The following is a 21,950-nucleotide window of genomic DNA, read 5'->3' as shown; positions in this document are numbered from 1 at the left end:
TTCCCTCTTCTCTCTTCTTTGCTAATGGCTCCAACTCCTGACCTACACTGTTACAGCAAGCCACCTGTAATCAAAACACTAATATTATGCTTTCCTTCTCCTTTTTCTCTCATAGTTTTGCTTTGCCTTCTATTTTTTCTGCAGAATGGTTTATGTTGCTTAGTGGCAAAAGGAAAAAAAAAAAAATGAAAACCAGTATGTTTCAGGAGACGCCAGACATTCACCTACAGCCCCAACAGGAACTAAAGGTGATTTTGTGATTTCTTGCAGACAACAGAAAGGACCAACTAGAAACAGGGCAGAGGCACCAGGAGGGGGTTCTCACCGATACTTTATGGCACACTGGCTACGTGAAGGACAATGTGGTTCAAGCTCATTTAAGACCTTCATGATATTCACTTGGAACAAGCCAAGAATCCAAAGCTCCTTGGAAAGAACATGAGCTAGGCAGTTCAGCGCCCTATGCAAGCCTCTCCTCTGCTTAGCAGGAAGAGGATTATTGCTGTTCCAAGCATCCTTCCTTAGACTGTTGCAGGTCTTGGTAGAGATGATAACTATTTTGTTAGATACTGGTATGTTGGAGTTGAGAGTTGCTTTTATCAGATTTAATTTTCATCCTTCATTGTCAAGGCAAAGGTATGACTACTGAAAAAAGAATGACCATGAAGCAGAGGTGCCTTTGAATTTACATACAAAATTAGCAAAATTTTTTGAACTTCTGGCATGCTCTGTGCCAGGCATTGACATGACAGAGCTGCCAGCACAGTCTGAGTATTTACCTGAGGGTGGAAAACTACAGGGTGGTAAGAAAGTGGAGTTTCCTTAAACTCTTACCTTCAGTCTATCTTTTAGCAAATCTGTATTTGAAAAAACCTACATCTCCCAGAATCTAATTTACACACAGAGCAACCTTGTATCCCTGCACCCTCAAGATAAATAAATGGCTAAATTGAAATACTGAACAAAGCCTTGTTCATTCAATTATTTTTTTATCCAAGATTACCCTCCAGACCTTAATGATTAACTACTTAAACATACTCTTTCAGAAAAGCAATTTCTTAGCTGCTAAGAAGTCAGAGTGAGGTCCAGAACCATGGCAAAATACATCTGGTGTTTGTTTCAAAGAAGGAGAGTTGCACAGGCATTTTTGCAGAACAAAAAAAAAGCTGTTTTGCTTAAGAACCTAAGTTGCTGTGCTGTTCTAACACTTTTCTTAACACATGTCAGAATAGGTTTCTGTGTATGTACATCACCTTTCCTGCAGCTTGGATGGGTTACCATTTTGAAGCTTGTAGGGCCTGGAAATCTGAATAAATCATTAAACTACATCTGACTGTACAACAGTTTGGAAATAGTGAGGAAATCTTGACCAAACCCAATTTTAAGATTACCTTCAAATTTTAAGCTCTTGAGCAGGAACCTTCTTTGTTCTCTGTTTGCACAGTGGTCCTGTCGTGACTAGGGGTCCTAAGTTCTACAGCAATACAAATAATAAATAAAAAATAATAATACATAGTACATGATCAATAATATCTACTTTATACCCTGTTTTTCAAAGACACACTGCACCCCAGCAAATACTTGAAAAATATGGTAACAAAGTTACCAAAAGTTGCAAGACAAATGCAATTTGTTTGATGCAAATATTTAACCTTAAGGTTCAAGGGGCTGGGAAACTCATTAATGGTATTGCTTCACCAGCACTGAAAGGAACACAGACCAGAGAGATGTAACCGGTTCATGCACAGCCTTGGCAGTCTAGCAGAAACTGGGAGGAAACATTTGTGTAGAAGCCAAGGCAGTGAATCCATGAACAGCTTCTCATCTCCACCATCTATCTTCATGCTAAAAGGGACTACATATGGAAAGAGAATTCCAGTGGGTTTTTTTGTGTTGGCCTTTTCATTTGGAAAAACAAATAAAAGGGAACAGATAAGGTAGACAAACTGTAATGAAACATTTCATATATCCCCTATGGCTATCTCATTTTTCCCAAGTGACTGCTGCATGAAATTCAGAAATTAAAGACTGGGATTCGAGAACAAAACTATAAATTAAAAAGGAGACATTTAAAAGAGAATTTCCTAAGGGTTTCATTCTTTCCCCACTCTGCAGCAAGGAGAGCAAAAATACAATCCAAAAGAGGAGAGAAGAAGTCAGAGGGGATTAGAAAGTCCAGTCTTTCAGCCTGTCTCCCATTTTGCTAATTTTTACAGTAGGTTATTTAAGAAGCAGTAGATGTTCTGATAGAAAGCAGGCAGCAGCAAACACAGGCATCATCTCCTCCTTCCAGCGAGGTCTGTGCAATCTCAGTCTCTTGCTCCAGGAAGGAGAGGTTTTCCTTCCCACACTTGTCACTGCCTTCCAGTGTGGGAGTGGGGAGAAGCATCTGCCAGAGACTAGGGTCTGGCATTTCGGAGGCTCCTCTCCCTCCACTAGGCTAAAAGGAACTCAAGTATTCCAGTGCAACCTCATATACAAATTTATACTGTTCCTGAAAGAGAACAGAAATCAGTGACATTAGGATACTGGTAAATTCTTCAGAGCCTCATTCTACAAGCTGCCAAAAATGCTTCCTCCCTCTTTCTTAGGGACCTCCTTCCTCCTTAGAGGAGTGTCCTACCATTTGGCAGGACCAGGCAAACATTAATTGTATCTCTAAGTGATCTTACACAAGCATTACTAAGAGATGGTATCGTCAATGAACGAGAAAAACACTCAAAGAGACAGCCACAGTATGGACTATTCATTATTTGCTTCACGCCCTCATTGCACGCTTTGCTTTTGAGGAAAGAATTCAGCGTGATCAATTGAGATGATGGAATTCAGGACAGTTCAGTCTCTCCAGCTGCAGGGAGCAAGGCCTGGGGTTGGGACTGCTCTCTCTTCCTGGTTTCAAGGCATGTCACAGCATTAGGCACCGGGCCGTGCACACGCACAGGAGGACAGAGCCCACTCCCTCCCCATGCCACGGTGACTTGGGGAGCTTCTTGGGGTTTAACCTCCTGGAGGCAGCTAGGTGTGGGAGACACTGTTCAGCACGCTGCCAGGGGAGCTGCTCCCTGTCTGCTCATGGAGAGAAGCAGTGGCACCAGAGGATTCATTGCACGTGCTAAAATGGGACTGGGTTTAATTCTGATGGCTTTACATTATGATTGTTTTTATTCATACTGAGCTAAGCCATGGAATTTTTCTACCCATCCTAAAATTCCCCCTGCATACGCTGGGTAGGGTAAGGAGCAGGAAAAAAAGCTTACCAGTGACTCCACCATGTTGGATTTGTTATTCCGTAACGTTTTCACTATGTGGAACACATCAATGATATTTTGCTGTTGAATCATTTCACACACGCTGCAGATGGCGCAGAAGGTGCCGCTGCGTCCCCCACCGTTCCTGGGTGCAGAAGAAAAGGGGCAACACGTGAAGCTAGGCAAGGCGGAGGGAACGGAGGAAAGCACTGCTTACGCAACAGCTCACACACCACGTATACTGAGAAAGGTCTGTAACGTAAGGACTGGTTCAGGTCGTTCAAGGGTTTGTGAAAGTGGAGACCTGCTCGGCAGGAGACAGGGATGGAAGGGCTGAGCCGATCCCTGGCAGTGGCGGACAGGGAAGGCCCAGGGACTGCAGTGCTGCTCCTCGCTGCTCTGGGGCTCACAGCAGCTGCGTGGCCGGAGCTGGACATGTGGCAGTGCTGCTTCGGTTGTGTCTGGGCTCCAACCATGAGACCTACCTAGATAACAGAAAGCGGCAGAGCCTTTTCAGCTACTCCTTACCGCAATCAGTAAATCTCTGGGCCAGGATGCTATAATGTAGCACAATATTCAACTTGAAGTGTATTACAAATGTAATTTAACTTCATTTTCCCCAGCCTGGCAAACCACCAAATTTCCAGATCCATAATCGGTGCTCTTAAGGCGGCATTTCGTGGGGTTACAGACATTTTCCAGTCCTACTCACAGGCAGTGGACAACAGTGCGTCCGTCTCTCCCATCGTACTGTTCCTGCCACTTCTCCAACCTTCTGACCACCTTCAGGAGGGAGCGTTTGGAAGGAGGGGTGTCCCTGTACGCTGGCCAGCCAATGTACTGCAGGTGCTGAACGATGCGATACCCATCCTGAGGCTAAAACAAAGAGCATTTTCAAGATGCTAAATGGAACGGGGCAGGAAGCAGAGAGATAGGGTAAAGCAGGGAGCACTGATTACACGGCATCTTCCCCTCTGAATGTGATATCATGAATGTTAACATCCTCCACTCTGGATGCCTGATACAGTGGGGAAACAAGGGCTTTTCGCTAATCTAGATAACAATGACCTTAAATATTACAAAGCCAGGCAGAAACTAGGTGCATAGGATCTCTTGTTTTGTTTCCCGTAGAGAATAAAGTCTCATCAAACTGTACAAATAGATCAAATAGATCAAATATGTTTTTCCTCGTAGCCTGTGCTGGAGGTTAGTTGTGCCATAAGAACTAAAGGCAAAGAAGGCCCTCAAAAAAATCGCTGGGAACTGTGGCAGGAAAGGATCCTCAAAGATTTTAGCAGTGGCCATTGGTGTTTGTCTTGGTTTCGGCTGGGATAGAATTAGTTTTCTTCCTAGTAGCTGGTATAGTGCTGTGTTTTGGATTTAGGATGAGAATAATGTTGATAACACACTGATGTTTTAGCTGTTGCTAAGTAGTGTTTACACTAGCCAAGGACTTTTCAGCTTCCCATGCTCTGCCAGGTGCACGAGAGGATGGGAGGGAGCACAGCCAGGACAGCGGACCCAATGGCCAACTGGCCATTATATATACCATATAACGTCATGCTCAGTATATAAACTAGGAGGTGTGGTCCGGGGAGCAGCGATCGCTGCTCAGGGACTGGCTGGGCATCGGGTGGGTGGTGAGCAATTGCATTGTGCATCACTCATTTTGTATATACTATCATCATTATTATTATTCTTTTCCCTTTCTTTTCTGTTCTATTAAACTGTCTTTACCTCAATCCATGAATTTTACTTTTTTTTTTTTCCTCGATTCTCTTCCCCATCTCACTGAGGGGGGGAGTGAGTGAGCGGCTGTGTGGTGTTTGGCTGCCTGCTGGCTTAAACCACAACAGTGTTGAACACAGATGGGTGCAGAGAGCTGTGAGTTCACAGCCTTCACCCTGCCAGCCATACATTTACAAACCAGCTTCAGCCTGAGAGTCACAGAGCCTTAGTCTCATTAGCTATATGACTTCCAGGCTGTCCCTGGTTCAGAGGCAGTTGGCCCGGGATACAGGAAGGTGAATATGTAACTGATTTATCAGTTCGCATAGTTGGACCACAAGGTTCACCCTGCAATGCCACGATTGAATTGCTGCACAGCCTCTGACCATACAATCAGAGACTGGTGTGTTAAACAGCATGGAAATGTAATTTGTGGAGCCTGTTTCCATTTCTGATTAGAAAAAATGAAAAAGGAACAAAAAAGGAGACATAATCAATCTGGGAAACAACTAATGAGAGAAAAATCCTCTACTGAAATCCTTTCCTGCAGCGCTGAAGTTGCATTGCCAGGGTCCAGTGTGCAGATAAACTTTGTTTCTATCATTTCAGCTGTCCTGGGGCTGAGGGATACAGACGAAGAGTTGCTTACACAAATGGCAGTTGCTTATTTATAGGAAAAACAGTGGCAACTGGGAATCCCAGTCTAGCCAGCAAACGTTGCATTTGTCTTCAGAGACATTGCATAGTAGTTGACAGATGGAGGGCTGCTGACACTACCCCAGTTTATTTCCTATGATATTGATGGTTTTATGTTGGCTACTAAGTGATTAATTGTTCTCAAATATACATAGAAAAATGCATTCCATTTAAATACAGATTTTCAGCTCGTATCATCCACTTTCTAACTTCAGCCAAGAGTCTTTTACCAATACAGACTGATGCAACTAAATGTTAATTAAAGGAAGCAGCTACTAAATTCTGCAGTGGAATTCTGTTCCTAGGTGAGAGATTCAGCATCTCTAAACCACAAGTCTTGGTTCTGCCTCTTCCTCATGCCAAAATATATTTTTGAGAATAAATAGGGAAACCAGTATTTCACTGATCTTACCCTGGCCATGTTGCAGATCCGGAATATCCGGTTGATGATATCTTCATCAATGTCTGCTGAAACAAACTCTACTTGAATTGGGCCATAACAACAGGATGTCTTCTCTGGCCAGTACTGCATGCAGAGCTGGAGAAAACACCGAAAGAAACAGAAAGCACCTTAACTATTACATAACAATGATGACCTTAGATATTACAGAGACAGGCAGAAAGTAGGTGCCTGTTCAGTCTTCTTTCCTTTCAAATTTATAACCCACTCAAAATCAATAACCAATCTTGTATTACATGTATTTGCTCAGAGAAGACCTCCTTCTAGCTCAGTAAAAGTTTTTATATCATGAATATAAAGAAAAAAAGAAATATATTTTAGAAGCTTGATTCCCCCCCCCCCCTTTTTTTTTTTTGTATGAACACAATTTGTAACTGATTGAATTCTGGAGTCTAAAGGTGCACAAAAAGGTGGCTGACAAATGAGGCTTCTGTAGGGGTATGGATTTAAAATGAACATTAAAAAATTAGTGTCTGTAGGTAAGTTTAATAGGAACCACAGAGGTTTGTGCTAATGAGGAAACAGTACATGCACCAAGAAAATTAATCGTAATTCAGGCAAAGTGGAACTTCTTTTTTCTGTAAGAAGAACTTTTTAGCTTTCTGACTCTACCAGCGAGCAGGGGAGGGAAAATGAGTTTGCTCTGAGAGCAACGGGACCAACTCCAATTTCAGGGTGAACTGAATCTCTGAAGTTTGTGAAGGAGGTTGGAACTCTTTTTTCTCATGCTGATATTACTGAATTGAAAGTACAAAAAAAAAATCCTATCCACACAAATTACAATGTAAGTATTTCAAACCCATCTGGAAATAGATCATGGCGAGAAAATATTTTGCATGAGATCTCATTAGCAGTTTCTGCTGAGATTGTATTTCTTTCTGTTTTTTTCTTCCTATTTTCAAGTGTAATTTTTTAGAAGTTTTGAAACCCCCAGATGCTCATTTGAACTTGATCTCAAGCTTTTCAAGTTCAATCATTGCCAGTAACAACATCAAGTGTGTGCACGCTACTGCATTAATTCTGTATTCCTGTTATTCCTTTGATCATATGGGATTTAAATTGGGTGGGATATTCATGCAATCTTATGCATCTTTGCCCTTGTTAGTTTTTCAAGATTAAGCAAGCCAGCCAAGACCACATAAGCAAGTCCTGCTTTGAAGGTTGTCTTTACTCTTCATTCAGACTTTCAAGCAGCCTACAGATCTCCTCTCAAAGTGTTTGTCCAATAGGCAAGGAGATTTGAGCTGAGCAGGTGCTTTAGGAAACAACCTCACGGTGCATTGGAAAGAAGAAAAAGATTAAACCTTTCCTTAATACTAAAAATCTGCTTTTCATAAAGCAGGTCTGTGAATGGCCATCTACCCAAATGTATATGCATATACAGTGCTTAAAATGATCTGTTATGTTCTCTGACCTCCACATGGTTTTATTTGCACTTTTTCCCTGCATAGTGGATTAAAGGTTCACTTACCTATTTATTTTAACTCTTTTCCTCTCTACAGTCCACGCACAGCTTTTATATAAGCAATTTTTGTATTTGTGTTCTACTCACGGAGATGAGTAACACAGCCTGCGCATGCGCACAAACACGGTGTCTGCAGGCAACTGTCCACTGACGGTTTTGTAGTGCTTAGGGCACAGCGCTTGGATGAGGCAGTGACGAACAGCTAGATAATTACAACACTGTCACGCAATGACAGTGCAAGCACAACATCGTTAAGTTTCCTTTTCAGAAACCTCACTTTCACAATTGATATCAAACTGTCACACCTTGCCTTGAAAGCTCTTAAGATACAACCTTTAAAATCGCCCTTAACTTCCAGGGCTAGCTGGGTGGTTTTGGCATTGGCTGCAGACTCGAGCTAGGTGACAAAGTGACTTTATGTATTGCCAAATCTCCTTTTCTGTGCCTACAGACTACCTCATAAAAACAGAACTTTGCTAGGAAAAAACAAAGCAGGTAAAGTCTTGTGCAGAAAGATAAGTCACAAGAATAACACTGGCTGAGGCTGATAGGTTTGTGTTTTCCAAGAACGAAGCGTGAGAAAGCATGTCATTTCCAGAAAAAGCTGTGTTTTTCTTTGAAGTGTCAGAAAAAAAGGCAAAGCTGAAATCCACCTCCGGATTCGATGCCAAGACACAGAATGAGGCTGGGTGAATCAGACAGGAGGCAGCAAATGCACGGGACCTCCAGTTCCTCGCACAGCGGTGGGACTCTGCGGGTCACCAAGAGAGCCCACTTCTGAGCAGAGCTCTTACCGCAGCTGGAGATGAAATCCCATAACGTTCACCCTGAAGGGAGATCCCCTCAACGAACGGAGCAACCGGCTTCTCCATTACCATCAAAAAAGAGACCAATAATCTCACTGCCTTCAAGTGAGGTAAGATTTTGAAGACAGAGAAGAGACAAATGAAAAATTAATCCATGAAGTACCAACTACTTGAGGGTTCTTCTCCTCATGTTTAACAAGTGCTGTAATGGGTGAATTAGCCATGCCAAATGTACTCTTCACACAAATTGCATGATTATGCCTTTTTGAAAGCTGTTATCTTCTGCCACTCATCAGCAAGGTGGCTGGAAACGCTAGTACAGGAGGAACTGCAGCCGCTCCTCCCCGGCAAGCTCAACTCCTGAAAATAATGATGTGTTTAGTAGCCAAGAAACCAATTTGCACATGAGACTAGAAAGAAAAAAAAAAATACACATCACAATGTGCTTCTCCAGAAACTGTGCAAACCACACTTCTCAGTATTACAGAATTGCATTGGAAATCTCAGGGAAAAGATCCTTCGAATGATTTCAGCTTCCCTCTTGGTTGTATCCTTCTGGAAATGCCATGTGAACAGGCAAGCATGAAGCACACTAGCGCTGTGGTAGGGAACATTTTTCTGAACTAAAGACAAAAACAAGAAAGGGAAGAAAGCAGGTTTGGGAGGAAGATTTAGGTTCACAAACACAACGTATTTAGATATCTAATCCCTGTTAATTGCAGGAAGAATGAGCTGCCTTAGAAGGAGCGACGCATGTGGACTTATCCTTCTTATACCCCAAAACATTACCTATTACTTTCCAGTTTCCCTTCACTTATTTATTGGGGTGGGGAGGCACAAGAAAATGGCAGCAGAAAGGCTCTTAAAACCATCTGGATTTGAGAAGAAAGTTACATGCCAGAAATGATGAAAAATTACCTGCGCTGCATCCATCTCATTCAGCATCACAACAGAGGAGCAGTTATAATCAAACACCAGCCTCCAGAAGTCTGCTATGGTGTTGGGCAAAGGGTGCTGGGTTACAATAAAGGCAGCAGGTTGCTTGTGGCTCTAACAAAAGAATAAGATTAGTTAAAAAAAAAAAAAAAATTTCAATCAACTTTCATTCAAACGAATATTATACCCAGGAGGCTATGGCTAGGCAATCTGAGCCATTTAACCAGATTATACAAATCACATATCCTTCTCCTTGTTATCGCTCTGCAATGAATGAATGTCTCATAATGGGATTCTTTTGCTCCCAATGAAGACATTTCATTAAAGAAGTGTCACAAGAGCAGAGATTACCCAAATCAATTATTTATATTTTGAGACTCAGCAAATAATACTAATTCTACTATTACTACTACTATCAGTAATATTAATAATTGGAAAGAAAACAGCTGGAAGCAAATGCTATCCTTTTTGCTGCAATGGACTCTAGGAACTACAGAAGGGATTAGCCCCCCCATCTGCTATCGCTCCCTGATGAGATAGCGCTACAGAGGCGGCACATTTGGGTCCCAGCCATCCTTTAAGAGCTTGTGGAGCAATATTCACAGCTTGCGACACTGGCATTTAATTTCTGATGCTATTCTTTTGCCTCAGAAAAGCCCTCTGACCTCAATCTCCCTAACCACAAAGGGGAGGAACTGTGCTTCTAACCTCTGCAGGGCTGTGTTAATGAATGTTTGCGAGGCACTCTGAGATGAAAGGATACAAGCTCAAAACTTTATCGCTTTCCAACCATGGCAGGCAATGCTCAGATGAGCCTACAGTCCTTTGTGCCGTACAGCTGTGAAGCAGACTTGAATCAAAAGGCACAATATTTCTGGGTTAAAAAAACAAAACAAAACAAAACCAAAAAACCACAACAGATTAAGATTTTTGATTTAAAGTAAAGAAATAAAGAAAACCCCACAGTATTAAGATGGTTGTTGCGGGGGCTTGCCTTTTCTTCTCCATATGAGTCAGATGTGGGTGGAAGTGCTGAGCAGACCATGCTGGGAGGGGGAGAAGGTGCTGTGCACGCGCTGCACCAGCTTGCAGGGCGGCTGCACCATCCTTCTGAGTGTGCACGTGTGAGGAGGGTGATGGGACATGAAGTAGAGAGAAGGAAAAGGAAATGATTTCTTGGGAAATGATCAGTCTGGAATGGATTTTCCTCTTTCTCCCTACTCTGTATTTCAAACCTGGGAGCACCGGTATGGGTCAAAAGCTACGTCATACAAGACCAACAGAGGCAACAAGTGGTAAATAAAATAGTGAATCTTATCTCTTAATTAGAGTTAAGAACATCATAATGTTTCTGCTGTGTTTTTTCAATGTGCACCAACATAGCAGACTGCATAATTGGCTAAGCTGTTGGCTGAAGGCAAGATGTGTTTGTGGGTTTTGCCATTAGGAGAAAAAAACCCCATGCCCCACCTGTTTTCTTTGCTACAGGTGAGGAACCAGGCTCACTGCCCAATTTTAAAGGGGAAATGACACAGAGATGTTAATTCCTCATGTAAGAGAACATGTGTAGGATCTTGGGGGAATGGCGACGACAGGGACACGACGTGGACTCATGTCTTTCTCCAAGCCCCATGCATTAAATGCAAACCTATCACCACTCTGTATGGCTTGATTCAGAGATGGGGCTGAAGTCTCTTTGCTTAAGGTTTATGTTCAATTGTTTTAGGGGAAGGTGAAGGACGCTATTTCTCCTTTCTTCTTAACAAACCATTTTGCAGATGCAAACATGGCTTTCCATAGGAAAGATCCTAAGGTCTTTTTACTTGAAAGGGACAGAGGACATGAAGAAGAAAGGTCAGGAGTTTTGAAATGTGCTGGGGGAGAATTCCTCCCCTCTGTGGGCAACAGTAGCCCCTTGGCTGTATTCCCAAAAGCTGACTCAAGGCAGAGGAGGCTGGTTTTTTAGAGCTCTGCAACCAACAGACTGAGACAGTCTCCAGCAGAGCTTAAACTAGGAGCCCAGACCGAGTGCTTCACCCCCTGAGGGAGGGTTCAGACAGCATTCTGTGTCTAAGGTTAATTTTGGTGAACACAGTCCAGAGCAGCCTGCCAGACGGCCTTCCTGGGACAATTCATGCTTCCAAACCCAGGCTGTAACCCATTCCAGGTGTACCATCATCCCTCCCTGCTCTAGCACTTCTTCCATCATAGCTTTCACGTAATAGACAGAGCAAGCTGCAAGTCAAATAAGATTTGGGGAAAAGTTTAAAAAAAGAGATAAACATGAGAAATCTGTAAATAAAATTATCACCTCTGGGACTGTGTTGTCAAGTGTTCCTCAGCACATGCCTGTCTTCACACAATGAAAGAACTAACGATAGTTAATTCTATAGCACTAAGGCAATATGGGATGGATGATCTCTTGTAAGAGTCCATGCTCAGTATGAGACTGCAGACATGAAACTACTGGAAAAGACAAAGAATTTGCAAGGTCTGTCCTCAACAGGAACACCTATGAAAATGTGGGATTTTGGCTGTTCCCTTCTCTGATTTTTTTTTCAAAAGCTGCTGATTCCTCTATGGAAGGATAAAGGAGAGCTAGAGAATATCATAGTGGCTGAATTTCAATGATGGGTGAAAAATTCCTTTCCTACAAAAAATTTTAATTAGCAGGAATTTTGTGGGAAAGGATACAAGCATTAGCAAAGTGCTTGGAAGTAATGAGGGCTGAAATGTGCATGAATGAACATTCCCAGTTCCTAAGAAACCAGAGAAGAATTCGTTGTGCTTCTGCAGATTTGCCAAAGAACAAAACACACTTTAAAGGAAAAAAAAGTTTCCTTAAGCATATTTGCAATGAAAACATCACAATCTTTCTGAAAAAAATCTAAAATTAATTCTATGACCTCTTAAATGCAGTAGTATCACTGTTCCCCAAAGACTGAAAGAACAGACAAAACTAAAAAAGACCGACCCCAACATTGCTAGGGAAAAAATGATGACGTTTCACCCTGGATCATATGTACACATATTCCAACTGCAATAATTAGTGGCTTTAAAGACATCTCTGTCCAAAGGCAGTTAGGCACCACAACAAAAACAAACTGTCAACATAATTCACCCTATACGAATGACCTGTGCTGTGGGATTCTAGCCTATAAACAAAGCAAGGGAAAATGCCTTCAGACAGATTCACATCAGCTTTACTCATGTCCTTCAGCCTTTAAGTATTTTGCACATCTGATCCCTGTACTCCCATATTCTTAACCGCGTAAGCTCACATAAATCACTCGCTCCACACTCCAAACTATTCTTTTCAAAGAGCTAACCTGGCAAACATTTCTCTTGCAATTTATATTACAACCAACATACGGGAAGAGTTGTCCCACCACTTCTTTGTCCACCTGCATTTCTACGATACAACCTCAGACTGCATGCTCATGAACTTCTTTGTCACAAATTTTCCACCAATGTGAGGCAGAACTACAATGGTAGTGTGAAAATCATAGTCTAGGTGACACATTTCTGTGTGCTTTTGCCCAGTTTGGAGATGTCAGACCCAGAAACTGCAGTTACAAAAGGTTTTTTGCTTTGGATCCCTTTCTCCCAGAAAAGTATCCCGAGAACGAATAAACTGGATGCAGACTGGATCAGCGAGGACAGTGCAGTGCTGCTTACATCCATGAGGGCAGCATTGATGTAGTTACTTGATTCGCCATCCACGGAGATGAGGAAAGGCAGGCACCGGTCCAGGGGCAACACATCCATGCAGCGGTTCTTGTCATGGTTCCTTGGCAAAAGACCGATGCTGCAATCTTCTGGCCGAACACGCGGTGTCACAATATTAAGAGTCTGTGAAGGAGGGAGGGAAAAAGGGAAAGAAAGACAGAAGCAGGCTGAGTATCTTTGAATTTACTTCCGAGAGGGATGCCACCTGCACATGTTTATTTTAAAGGTACTTAGACTAGCAGATCTTTGAGATCCCAGAGAATGAAAATGAAGGAGCACTGAGGAGCTTGTTGCTGTTGTAACACATTGCATTTTGCGCATCGTCCTGAGGTGCTCTTTGAACACCGTAAGCTCCAGCATAAATTGAGGGCACTACACACCTACCAACAATTTCCAGCTCTAAAACCCCACAGCCGTTAGATACCATTTCTGTTCTTTCCTAGAGGTTGGAAATAGCTACAGGTACAAGTTGCAGCTTTGACCTGGTCACGGAGTGAAACCTTCTCGTGTTTCTACCCTCCCTAGGGTGGAAGCACGCATCTTTCTCCCTCTTCAAGTGGATCCTGTGCAGAAGTACCCTGAATATTGACCTGGCTCACCCAGCAGGTCAGACTGGGTTCAAATCCTCTGGCGATTCCTCAAACTATTGACTTATCTTAACAATGCATGTAAAAACCTAAGAGAAAATGTTGGGATTTTTTAAACAGGAAGGTCTACTTGTTTCATATATTATTTAGATTACTACTTTCCTTTTGGAGTAACACATAGGATGCTTCACTTACATAGCTATACCTTATCTCTGGGGTCTTGCTGTCAGTCTTTTACCATTATCTGTCTTTCCCACAGCTTGACAGACTGTATTTCTTTAAATCTAATTTTCTTTTCTGTTATCCATTGTGGAGGCCTCCTGACAAACCAGTCCGGGTTGGTCAACAGGGATCAAAAATAGCAAATCAAAGTGAATGCATCTTAACACTGTCACTTAAGTCATGGCAGATCAGTGGCTATCTGATGTCATTCTACTTTCACTTGTTACGTGTCCTCTTCCTGAGCAAAGCCCATGCAGTCACACAGTGAACTCCTCTGCAGCCATCAGAGGAACACAAAATATTTAGGGGCCTAAAATTCTTACAAAGAGCTTGACTTCTGCCACAAAGAGATTATGAATGGAGAAAAGAGGAGGGTCAAACAATCCAAGATAAAGGAATGTGTCAAAGTATAAAATCTGAAATAATATAGTTGCTCTAAATTATGCAGATTCTACAGAAAAGTCCCTTTGTCTAGAGATGGACAGCAGGTAGTCTGGCTGGGGAAGCAACATGAAAGCTCAGATCTCTGACAGTGCAGATAATTAGGCAGGTGACTTGTTAGTGATTTACTCCTGTCTATCTTATGCCCTTCCCCTCTCTCCCTTGTTTTTGTACTTATTCAGATTACAAAAACTCTCCAGAACGAGCTTTTGCATGTTCAGACAACATGTAGTGCATGAGAAATACATCCAGCCTTACCTGAGGGCCAGTGGGCCCAAATTGCACCAACAGATCTATAGTTAGATCAACCGGTTCACAAAGATTGCAGCAAAAGATACCATCTTTTGCATTAAATCCAGACAATTAGGGCTGAAGAATGCTCTGAGCCAAAATCCTGTAAAAATAGATTCTACAACTAGACAGAGAACGAACCTCTTATGCAAAGTAGAGTGGAGCATTTCCTTTCCACAGGAGCTCAAAAGAACAAGCACACAGGCGACAAATCTCATCTCATATCATGACAAAATAAGCCCAGCAAGCGGTGACTTTGTTTTTTTAATAGCATAACAGCATTTGATGAAGTTAGGCTTTGGCTCCTTCATGCCAAGCGTCCAGAACCAGAAATGCTTTTACAGATCTGATATCACTTGATAAAACCAGATCTTTTTTTAATTGAACTGTGATCAGTGGGGATCCACATTCTTTATCTCACTATACCAACCCTGATGGTTCCCTGTAAGGTTTCAGATAAAAAACACACATTCTCCCTTTGCGTAGAGAGGGAGGAAAAGAGGGATCTGACTCAGACTGGGGCTCCCAAAAGACATTCTCTTGCTGCAAAGATACTTTGCTGGGAAAGGGGGTGGGCATTTCCTACAATTAAAGGAATCTCCACCTTTTTGCTGTTAAGAATGGCCTCTTAACAAATAGCAGAGGTCTCTCTCTCTCCTGTCAAACTCATCTTGCCCCAGATTTCCCACAGTATTATGTTTTTTCCATACACCGGTGTTGGCTGAAAATCCTGAAGGGATTTACAGATACATGGGGAATAAGACTGAAAAACTTAGCTCAGTGTTCTGCAGGGTAAGTTCTCTACTGTGTGAGAGATACAAGTCCACACGGCTCTTGGCTCATGTGTCCCAAGCCCGTTTATTAGGGTGGGATAAGCAATGGCGATAGCAAAAGGTGGAGGGGTCCCCATTTCGTTGCTTGGCCCAGGCAAACCACGCTACGTCAGCACTTGTGAGTTTTACTGTCCTGATCACCAGGTACGTGGCAAAACATCTATAGTGAACTGAGCTCACTGAGCTCACTTTCTCCTTTGTATGGAAGGACGTCAACAAGTTGATTGCAAGACTCAGAAGCAGCATATGAGCCATGAGAATGGATAATAAGGGACCTTGAGGCATAAATGTTTCTGCATAAATTACAGAAGAAAATGAACAACAGAATATTTCTTGAAATGAGAAGTACAACATTATGTGTGAAAATTAGTACCCTTGCTCTACTGAAGTGATGGGGAAATTTTTTCCTTGCCGAAGGCTGAAAAGTCCATGCTCAAAAACAAATCTGTGCCTGATCCAGTAGTAAAGCAACAAAAATCAGCTGAAATCAGACCTTGGCTCAGTGTCCCCCTTCTCTGCTCTGTTGGAAATCATAAAATAACAGACAGAAATTGATTAAACACCTTCAATACACCAACTGCAACGACTGAGACATATGAAATTACCTGAAACTCATCTTTTATCTGGCTGGAATTGGTCTGTGGATCTAGTCTGCTGATGTTGTAATATATGGATCTGAACTCACAAACTGGAATGGCCGTGTTGCCACAGAGACACGCCTCCAAAATGGCATCATGGACAAATACATACTGCTCCTGCGCAGGGGAGGAGATAAGATATTAAAATCATATTTTCAATACAGATCATGAAATATCACGCTTTTTTTTTCCTTCAATCATGCCCAATATGCGTATTTGGCTCTGCTTCACGTGGAGGCAAATAACCCAGTGTGCTATGTGACAGCTTTGTAAGCATATTTCATCCATCATCGAATGTGAGGTCTCATGTATTTATTTCAAATTTACAAGTAAAATGGGAAGTCACCACTCTCAGGAACGCTGGGACAAAATGGGGGTGGGCTGAGGAGGAAATCAGGATGTAGCTCAGGTGTTTAGCTTGCAATTGATATAAATTAGGTACTACTGGAGTCTGCAGTATACCTATGAATGAGTCATGAGAGGATTCAGAAGCTAGCTTTTTTCTACTGTGAGAATAAAATTAATCAGCAATGCTAAGACCTAAACTTCAAGGTTTGCCCTCCTGTCTTGGAGGCCCTGAGTAGCTGCCAGTGAACGTGAGTCGGTGCACATCTGGCCATGTTTAGCCACAGAAAGTTCTGTATAATCACATCATGGAGCAAGCAAGTGTTGACTTAATGAATTGCTGGGCTCCTGTTGAGCGGAGAAGCTGACAGAAAAGCAGTACATCGCAAGAGGAGACCCGCTGGCACCCACCTCCGTCTGCACCAAATTGACCCTTTGGGATCGCAGCTCTCGCACACAGTTAAATATATCCACCACACCTTCGTTCTCTGCCATGTCAAGCATGATGTCGATGGCAATAAAGCACCCTGTTCTCCCGGCCCCAGCACTAAAAAAAGAAAAAAACATAAGGGTCTGCATGATCAAGGGACCATGGAGAGGCAAGGTTCTATGGAGGAGAAAATAACTGCATTACAGACCCAGCTCTTTTCTCTTGGAAGCTGCTCCCCTCTCCCTATTGGGTTGATTTTTGTGTGTAGCTAAATTAGCTTAGGATTTAAGAGAATGAGATGAAATAGTATTTCTTGAAGGGGAAATGGACCTAGGCAGCAGGAAAAAAAGCTTTGTGTTCTTGAACATAAAAAAAAAAAAAAAAATTACTCTACAAAAACAATCAAGATTTACAGGTCGGTTCATCTGCACACCTCTCACCACACAGGATGTGGGAGAGCAGCCTCCAGGTTGCAAATAGACACAATTCCAGAAATTTTCTTCCATGGGACTCTTTAAAAGGCAGGCACATGTTTACTCAAGTGGGCATGATGAAAGGGGCTCAGTCCTCCACCTCAAACATTTCTTTTCTCTTTTTAATCCGGAGGAGTTTGGGTCCCAAGGAGGGCGATTTCAAGTTGTGGATTGTAAAATTATAGAGAAAGGAGCTCGAGGCTACTAAAAACCTTCATTTTAGGGCCCCGCCCTGCTTGCGAGAATTGGACCACCTCCTGCCAAACTGTGTTGTCCTTGTGTCCTCCTTCCCTCCTGGGAAACCACCCAAGCTGTTTAGGTGTGAAGGATAAAGAGAGGAGAACAGCTCTTCACATTACTCCGAAGGAAGAAGGAAAACTCAGCTCAAATCAGGGAAACTTCAGATGCATGAAAACTCCAGCAGAGCCGAAAGCAAGGAGATATGAATGACCATAAATTAATGGCCCAGATTAATCAACTGCTGAATAGAGAGAAGATATTTTTCATTTGCCGAATTTTAATGAATAAGTGGCATTTCCTCTTGCTTTATCTCTCAGCTTTTCAGAATTTTAACAAATAGTTATAACATTTCTATATTTAGAGGATCCTGGCACTTCATAAATATCGAACAGTGATATTATGCAGCCAGGCATCGGTAGGGAGAATTTGGTAATTACCACTTAAAGCAAGTCATTAAAATTCAAAAGCAGATAAATAACGGAGAGGAAATGGCATTTATTCATTAAAATGTGAAGGATGAAAAATTTCTCCTTGCTTTCTTGGTGACAATGAATCAGGTTCAGACTCCTTCTGGGGCCAGACCCATGTCATGGCACCAAGGTAGCAAATTCAGGCCCTGAGCTCTGAAGAATTCCCTTCTGCCAGCTCCTCAGGCGTAGCTGTATTTTATTATAAAACTGATTCATTGCTTGCTAAAAAAACCCAACAAAACACCCCCCTAACCCAAAACTGTTTTCAAAAGGTAAGATGTAATTGATTTTTCTTTTTAAAGTGGTTGTGGGATGTATTCTCTCTCTTTTCCTGATCACACAGCACAGCACTTAGAGGTAATTGCCTGTGGATTGATTAGGGGTGAGATTTTGGGATAGCCAGCTCTGCTCCCTAGCCTTGTGCTCCAGCCACGACTCCTTTATAGAACACACGCCCGGAGCTATGGCCCAAGCACCGCAGAAGTAGCTGCTACAAACCCAGACTCTGTTTTTCTAGCAACGTCTTTCCTTGCGTTTGAAGTCTCCTAACTCTGACGCCAGTCTGCGTGTGCGTGTCTGCTCTCCCACCACCAGCAGCATGCCTGATTGCACCTCAGACTGTTAGTTCTTCATGTCAGGGACACTCTCCTACATATTCATATAGTGCCTGGCACAGTTGGGCTTTAAGCTCAGTTGGAAGAAAACAGCGCAGAAGAGCCCTCACCGGTAACAGCAGCAGCTGGGGAGTTAGCAAGCACGTGATTCAATAGTCTGAATTTTCACAGCTGTAAACCAAGCAGTGAGGTTTCCTCAGGCATTCCCCTTTTATTTACTAGCTGGGCAGGTTTTCAGTCTGACATTCCCATTCCAGCTCCTGGGCTTTGAGGAGGCTAGGATGCACAAGGGCTGGCAGCCAGACCTGGGAAGACAGACTAATGTTTCAGCTAAGACTCCTGACGCTGGTACAAAGCTGAACTGCAGTGCATGTGGGTAAAGAAAAGCAAAGTTGCTTTGAAATTCCCCGTTGGCAGCCCTGTCTTTTTGTAGGCATCGTCCCTTCTGCCACGTGAGGTTTGCTGCAGATAACGACTGGAATGGCTGTCCCAGATATTTACCATTTTCCCAGCTCTGCTATGAGCATCTAAGAGAGTATAGGCCACCAGAGAGTCTTCTACATTCAAATGGCTCTCTCTGACCTACTTATATCATCTCCAATTCATGCCGGCTAAGCTCCAGAGCTGCCACTTTAGAAAAGAAAACCAAATTCCACTTTGTTTCCCCATGAATTATACTCTTAAACAAACAAAATGTAGTTCATTATTGCCAAACGAGAAGAAAAAAGGAAAAAAGCTGAAAGAGCCGATGGAGGAAAGGCTCAGACAAAGAGCTCGCATACCTGCAGTGCACAACAATGGATCCTGCTTCCGGGGGATTGAGGAACTTCACCTGACGAACGAAGCCCAGGAGGCCTGTGGCATAGCAGGGAACCCCGTGGTCCGGCCAGCTGGTGAAGTGGAACTGCCGAATCTCTCGGATCTCATGGTAGCCTTTCTGAGGAGACAACACAGCCTCTTTTTTTCTTCCATCACTGCAATCAGCGTATTCTGATCACCGCTCCTTCCCCTCACGCAGAGGGCCGAAGAAACATTTAGCTCTCACTATACTCGGGATTGTGTCCTGCGCCACGTTTCACTCCGAGAGATTTCAAGCTGAACTCCAAGTACAAACGAGGTGGGTAACATACAGCTGAGGACTATGAAGGTGAATGCCAGCTCCCAGTTCAAACTTCTTGTCTTGGAGTTCAAACCCAGCTGATTAGGAGCTTCACAGGGAGGCCTCAGCCCCAGCGTACCACGGCTGCACTTCATCCATTTTGTTGTTACTGCCATAAAGCCCCAAGAAGTCACTCTTAAATCCTTTTTGAGGCGTTGAAGTAACAGCCCGGGGAATGAACACCTACAGAGCGGGCATGCCCCAGGCAAGGGTAGTTTTTCTGCCACCTCCTGCCAAAAAATCTCAGTTTGAGATTACAGCTGGTGGTGAAAAGGGCAGAAACTGGTACCCAGACCCATCACTCAGCTTTTCTGGTGAGACCAAGTTATTGATACATGAAAACTGACACCACTTGTATATGCCCTGCAAAGGGTAACACAGGAGTGTCAGTCAGCGGTGACATTTTATCGCACAGGAAACGTAGGTGGAATCCAGCAGCAGGTCCTCTAACCTGTCGGATTTTGGCATTAGCATTTCTTACCAAGTTTTTCAGTAATTTAGTGAAATATGGAGCTGATGCATTAGAAAGCTGGAACAATATTCCCAGTGTGGCTGACGTTCATCTAGCAGGAATTTTTGAAAAGCTTTAAAACCACTTACTGAGTGTTTGGAGAGTAATTTGGACAGACCTGGAAGACTCTGACACTTAGACTTCCAATTTCTAATTACACGTAACAAGGATCTTCCAAATCCTTCCGATTTGGGGATAATTTTTATACTCTTGCCTTTATTATATTTTTATTTCTGTTGAAAGGGGATGCTACCTGGCATCCATTTTACCTTTTTTCATCTGTAATTTGCCACTGTGAAACACAACAGTTATTATTCCTGGCATACCATCAACTATCTGCTGGCTTTTGGATGCATTTAATCTTCATGCACTGTGGATTCTACTTTTGTGGCTACATCAAGATGTTAATTTAAAATCATTTGTCCAAAATTGGAATCTCTGTCAAAAATTCAGGTTTCTGAAGTGAAACCTGTCCAAATAGTAACAGCTCCCTTCTCCAAGAGCATTCTGGATATGTTTCCCAGAGTTCACATTTCTGAGCACAAATTAAGTGGTGTATCAAAATTTCAGCTAATTGAAGATTTCCTTACCTTTTGTACAGTAAATGTGCGTATGACATACTCTGCCAATGGTTCTGTCTCAATTAATGTGACTTTAATATCTCCATAGACCTCTGTGTCATCTGGCCAGTATCGAACACACTTTACCTGGGGGGAAAAAAGAAAATATTGAGAGGAACTAGCTCAAGTTGAGAGCTGACGTATATTTTACTCCACTTTCAAGCTGAAGCCAACGCAAATTGGGCTTTCTTCTGATGTACAGACCTTGTCAAAATTAACTGTATAAATTAGATCAAAATTCCTTTACCATATATAGAAACCACAGGGAGGATTTTTTTCAGTTTCCTCTGTTGTGAATACAAATGAAAAGGATGCATTTAGCTGCTCTTCTTTAAGATAGTCTCCCTTAAATTTCCATATATGCCCTGACCATATATCAGGTTTACAGAATACCTGGCAGTCACTACCACCATCCCCTTTGAGAAAAATCTATGCTCTTGCTATTGCTACTGTCATTCTGAACTTTCTCTGTTTAGCCAAAGAATTTCAGTTCATAGGGATTGTGAGATACTTGTTGATACATTAAATTTGTTTGACTCTAAGCTTTCCTTATCAGATACGGACACAAATTTGACATTTTACCAGCTGTGACAGACCTCAGCTAAGGCTCAAGAAAGAAATCTCCTGATCATGTAAACATATCCCAAGCTCAGCCACTTCTAGAAGCCATGTGCAAAACTAGCTCTGGAAAGGATATTTAGGCTAACAAAGACTATCAAGTTATTAAATGCTCCAGCATGAGAGAGTGGAACAGCACCTAAAAGCTGAAACAATTGGCTACTGTGAAGCAGGTTTCATGTTCCAGTTCCAGTCATAATCAGAAGGGGGTTTATAAATATTAAATATGATTAATGTAGGTTTGTTGTTGGTTGTTTTTTTTTTTTACACAGAGGCATTTATTTCAAACTGAAGTGTCACTAGAAGGTAAAACAGAATAAATAACAATAAATTAACAGAACCAGCTGGCATTCAACCATGAGATCTAAAGGAAATCAAATACAAAGCAGC

At 42.5% G+C, this 21,950-nt stretch overlaps 1 protein-coding gene across 1 annotated transcript in view; it reads right to left on the bottom strand.

Annotated features, from left to right (window-relative positions):
* Window positions 1-1,883: 1,883 nt before the first annotated feature.
* The window catches only part of LOC104073505 (receptor-type tyrosine-protein phosphatase T), a 150,955-nt gene continuing 130,888 nt past the window's right edge, over window positions 1,884-21,950 (bottom strand). The window contains exons 18-27 of the mRNA XM_009573313.1: window positions 20,913-21,029; window positions 19,435-19,589; window positions 16,837-16,972; window positions 16,048-16,197; window positions 13,018-13,191; window positions 9,322-9,453; window positions 6,085-6,210; window positions 3,961-4,124; window positions 3,258-3,393; window positions 1,884-2,494 (exon numbers count right to left, since the gene is read on the bottom strand). Coding sequence (XP_009571608.1) covers window positions 2,441-2,494; window positions 3,258-3,393; window positions 3,961-4,124; window positions 6,085-6,210; window positions 9,322-9,453; window positions 13,018-13,191; window positions 16,048-16,197; window positions 16,837-16,972; window positions 19,435-19,589; window positions 20,913-21,029 — 1,344 coding nt within the window. The 3' untranslated portion in view covers window positions 1,884-2,440. The remainder of the gene's footprint in view (window positions 2,495-3,257; window positions 3,394-3,960; window positions 4,125-6,084; window positions 6,211-9,321; window positions 9,454-13,017; window positions 13,192-16,047; window positions 16,198-16,836; window positions 16,973-19,434; window positions 19,590-20,912; window positions 21,030-21,950) is intronic.

This window comes from Fulmarus glacialis, unplaced genomic scaffold (assembly GCF_000690835.1).
Source record: "Fulmarus glacialis isolate BGI_N327 unplaced genomic scaffold, ASM69083v1 scaffold3752, whole genome shotgun sequence".
NCBI classification, from domain to species: domain Eukaryota; kingdom Metazoa; phylum Chordata; class Aves; order Procellariiformes; family Procellariidae; genus Fulmarus; species Fulmarus glacialis.
Note: the sequence above shows the minus strand (reverse complement) of the source record. Positions and strands in the feature narration are given on the sequence as shown.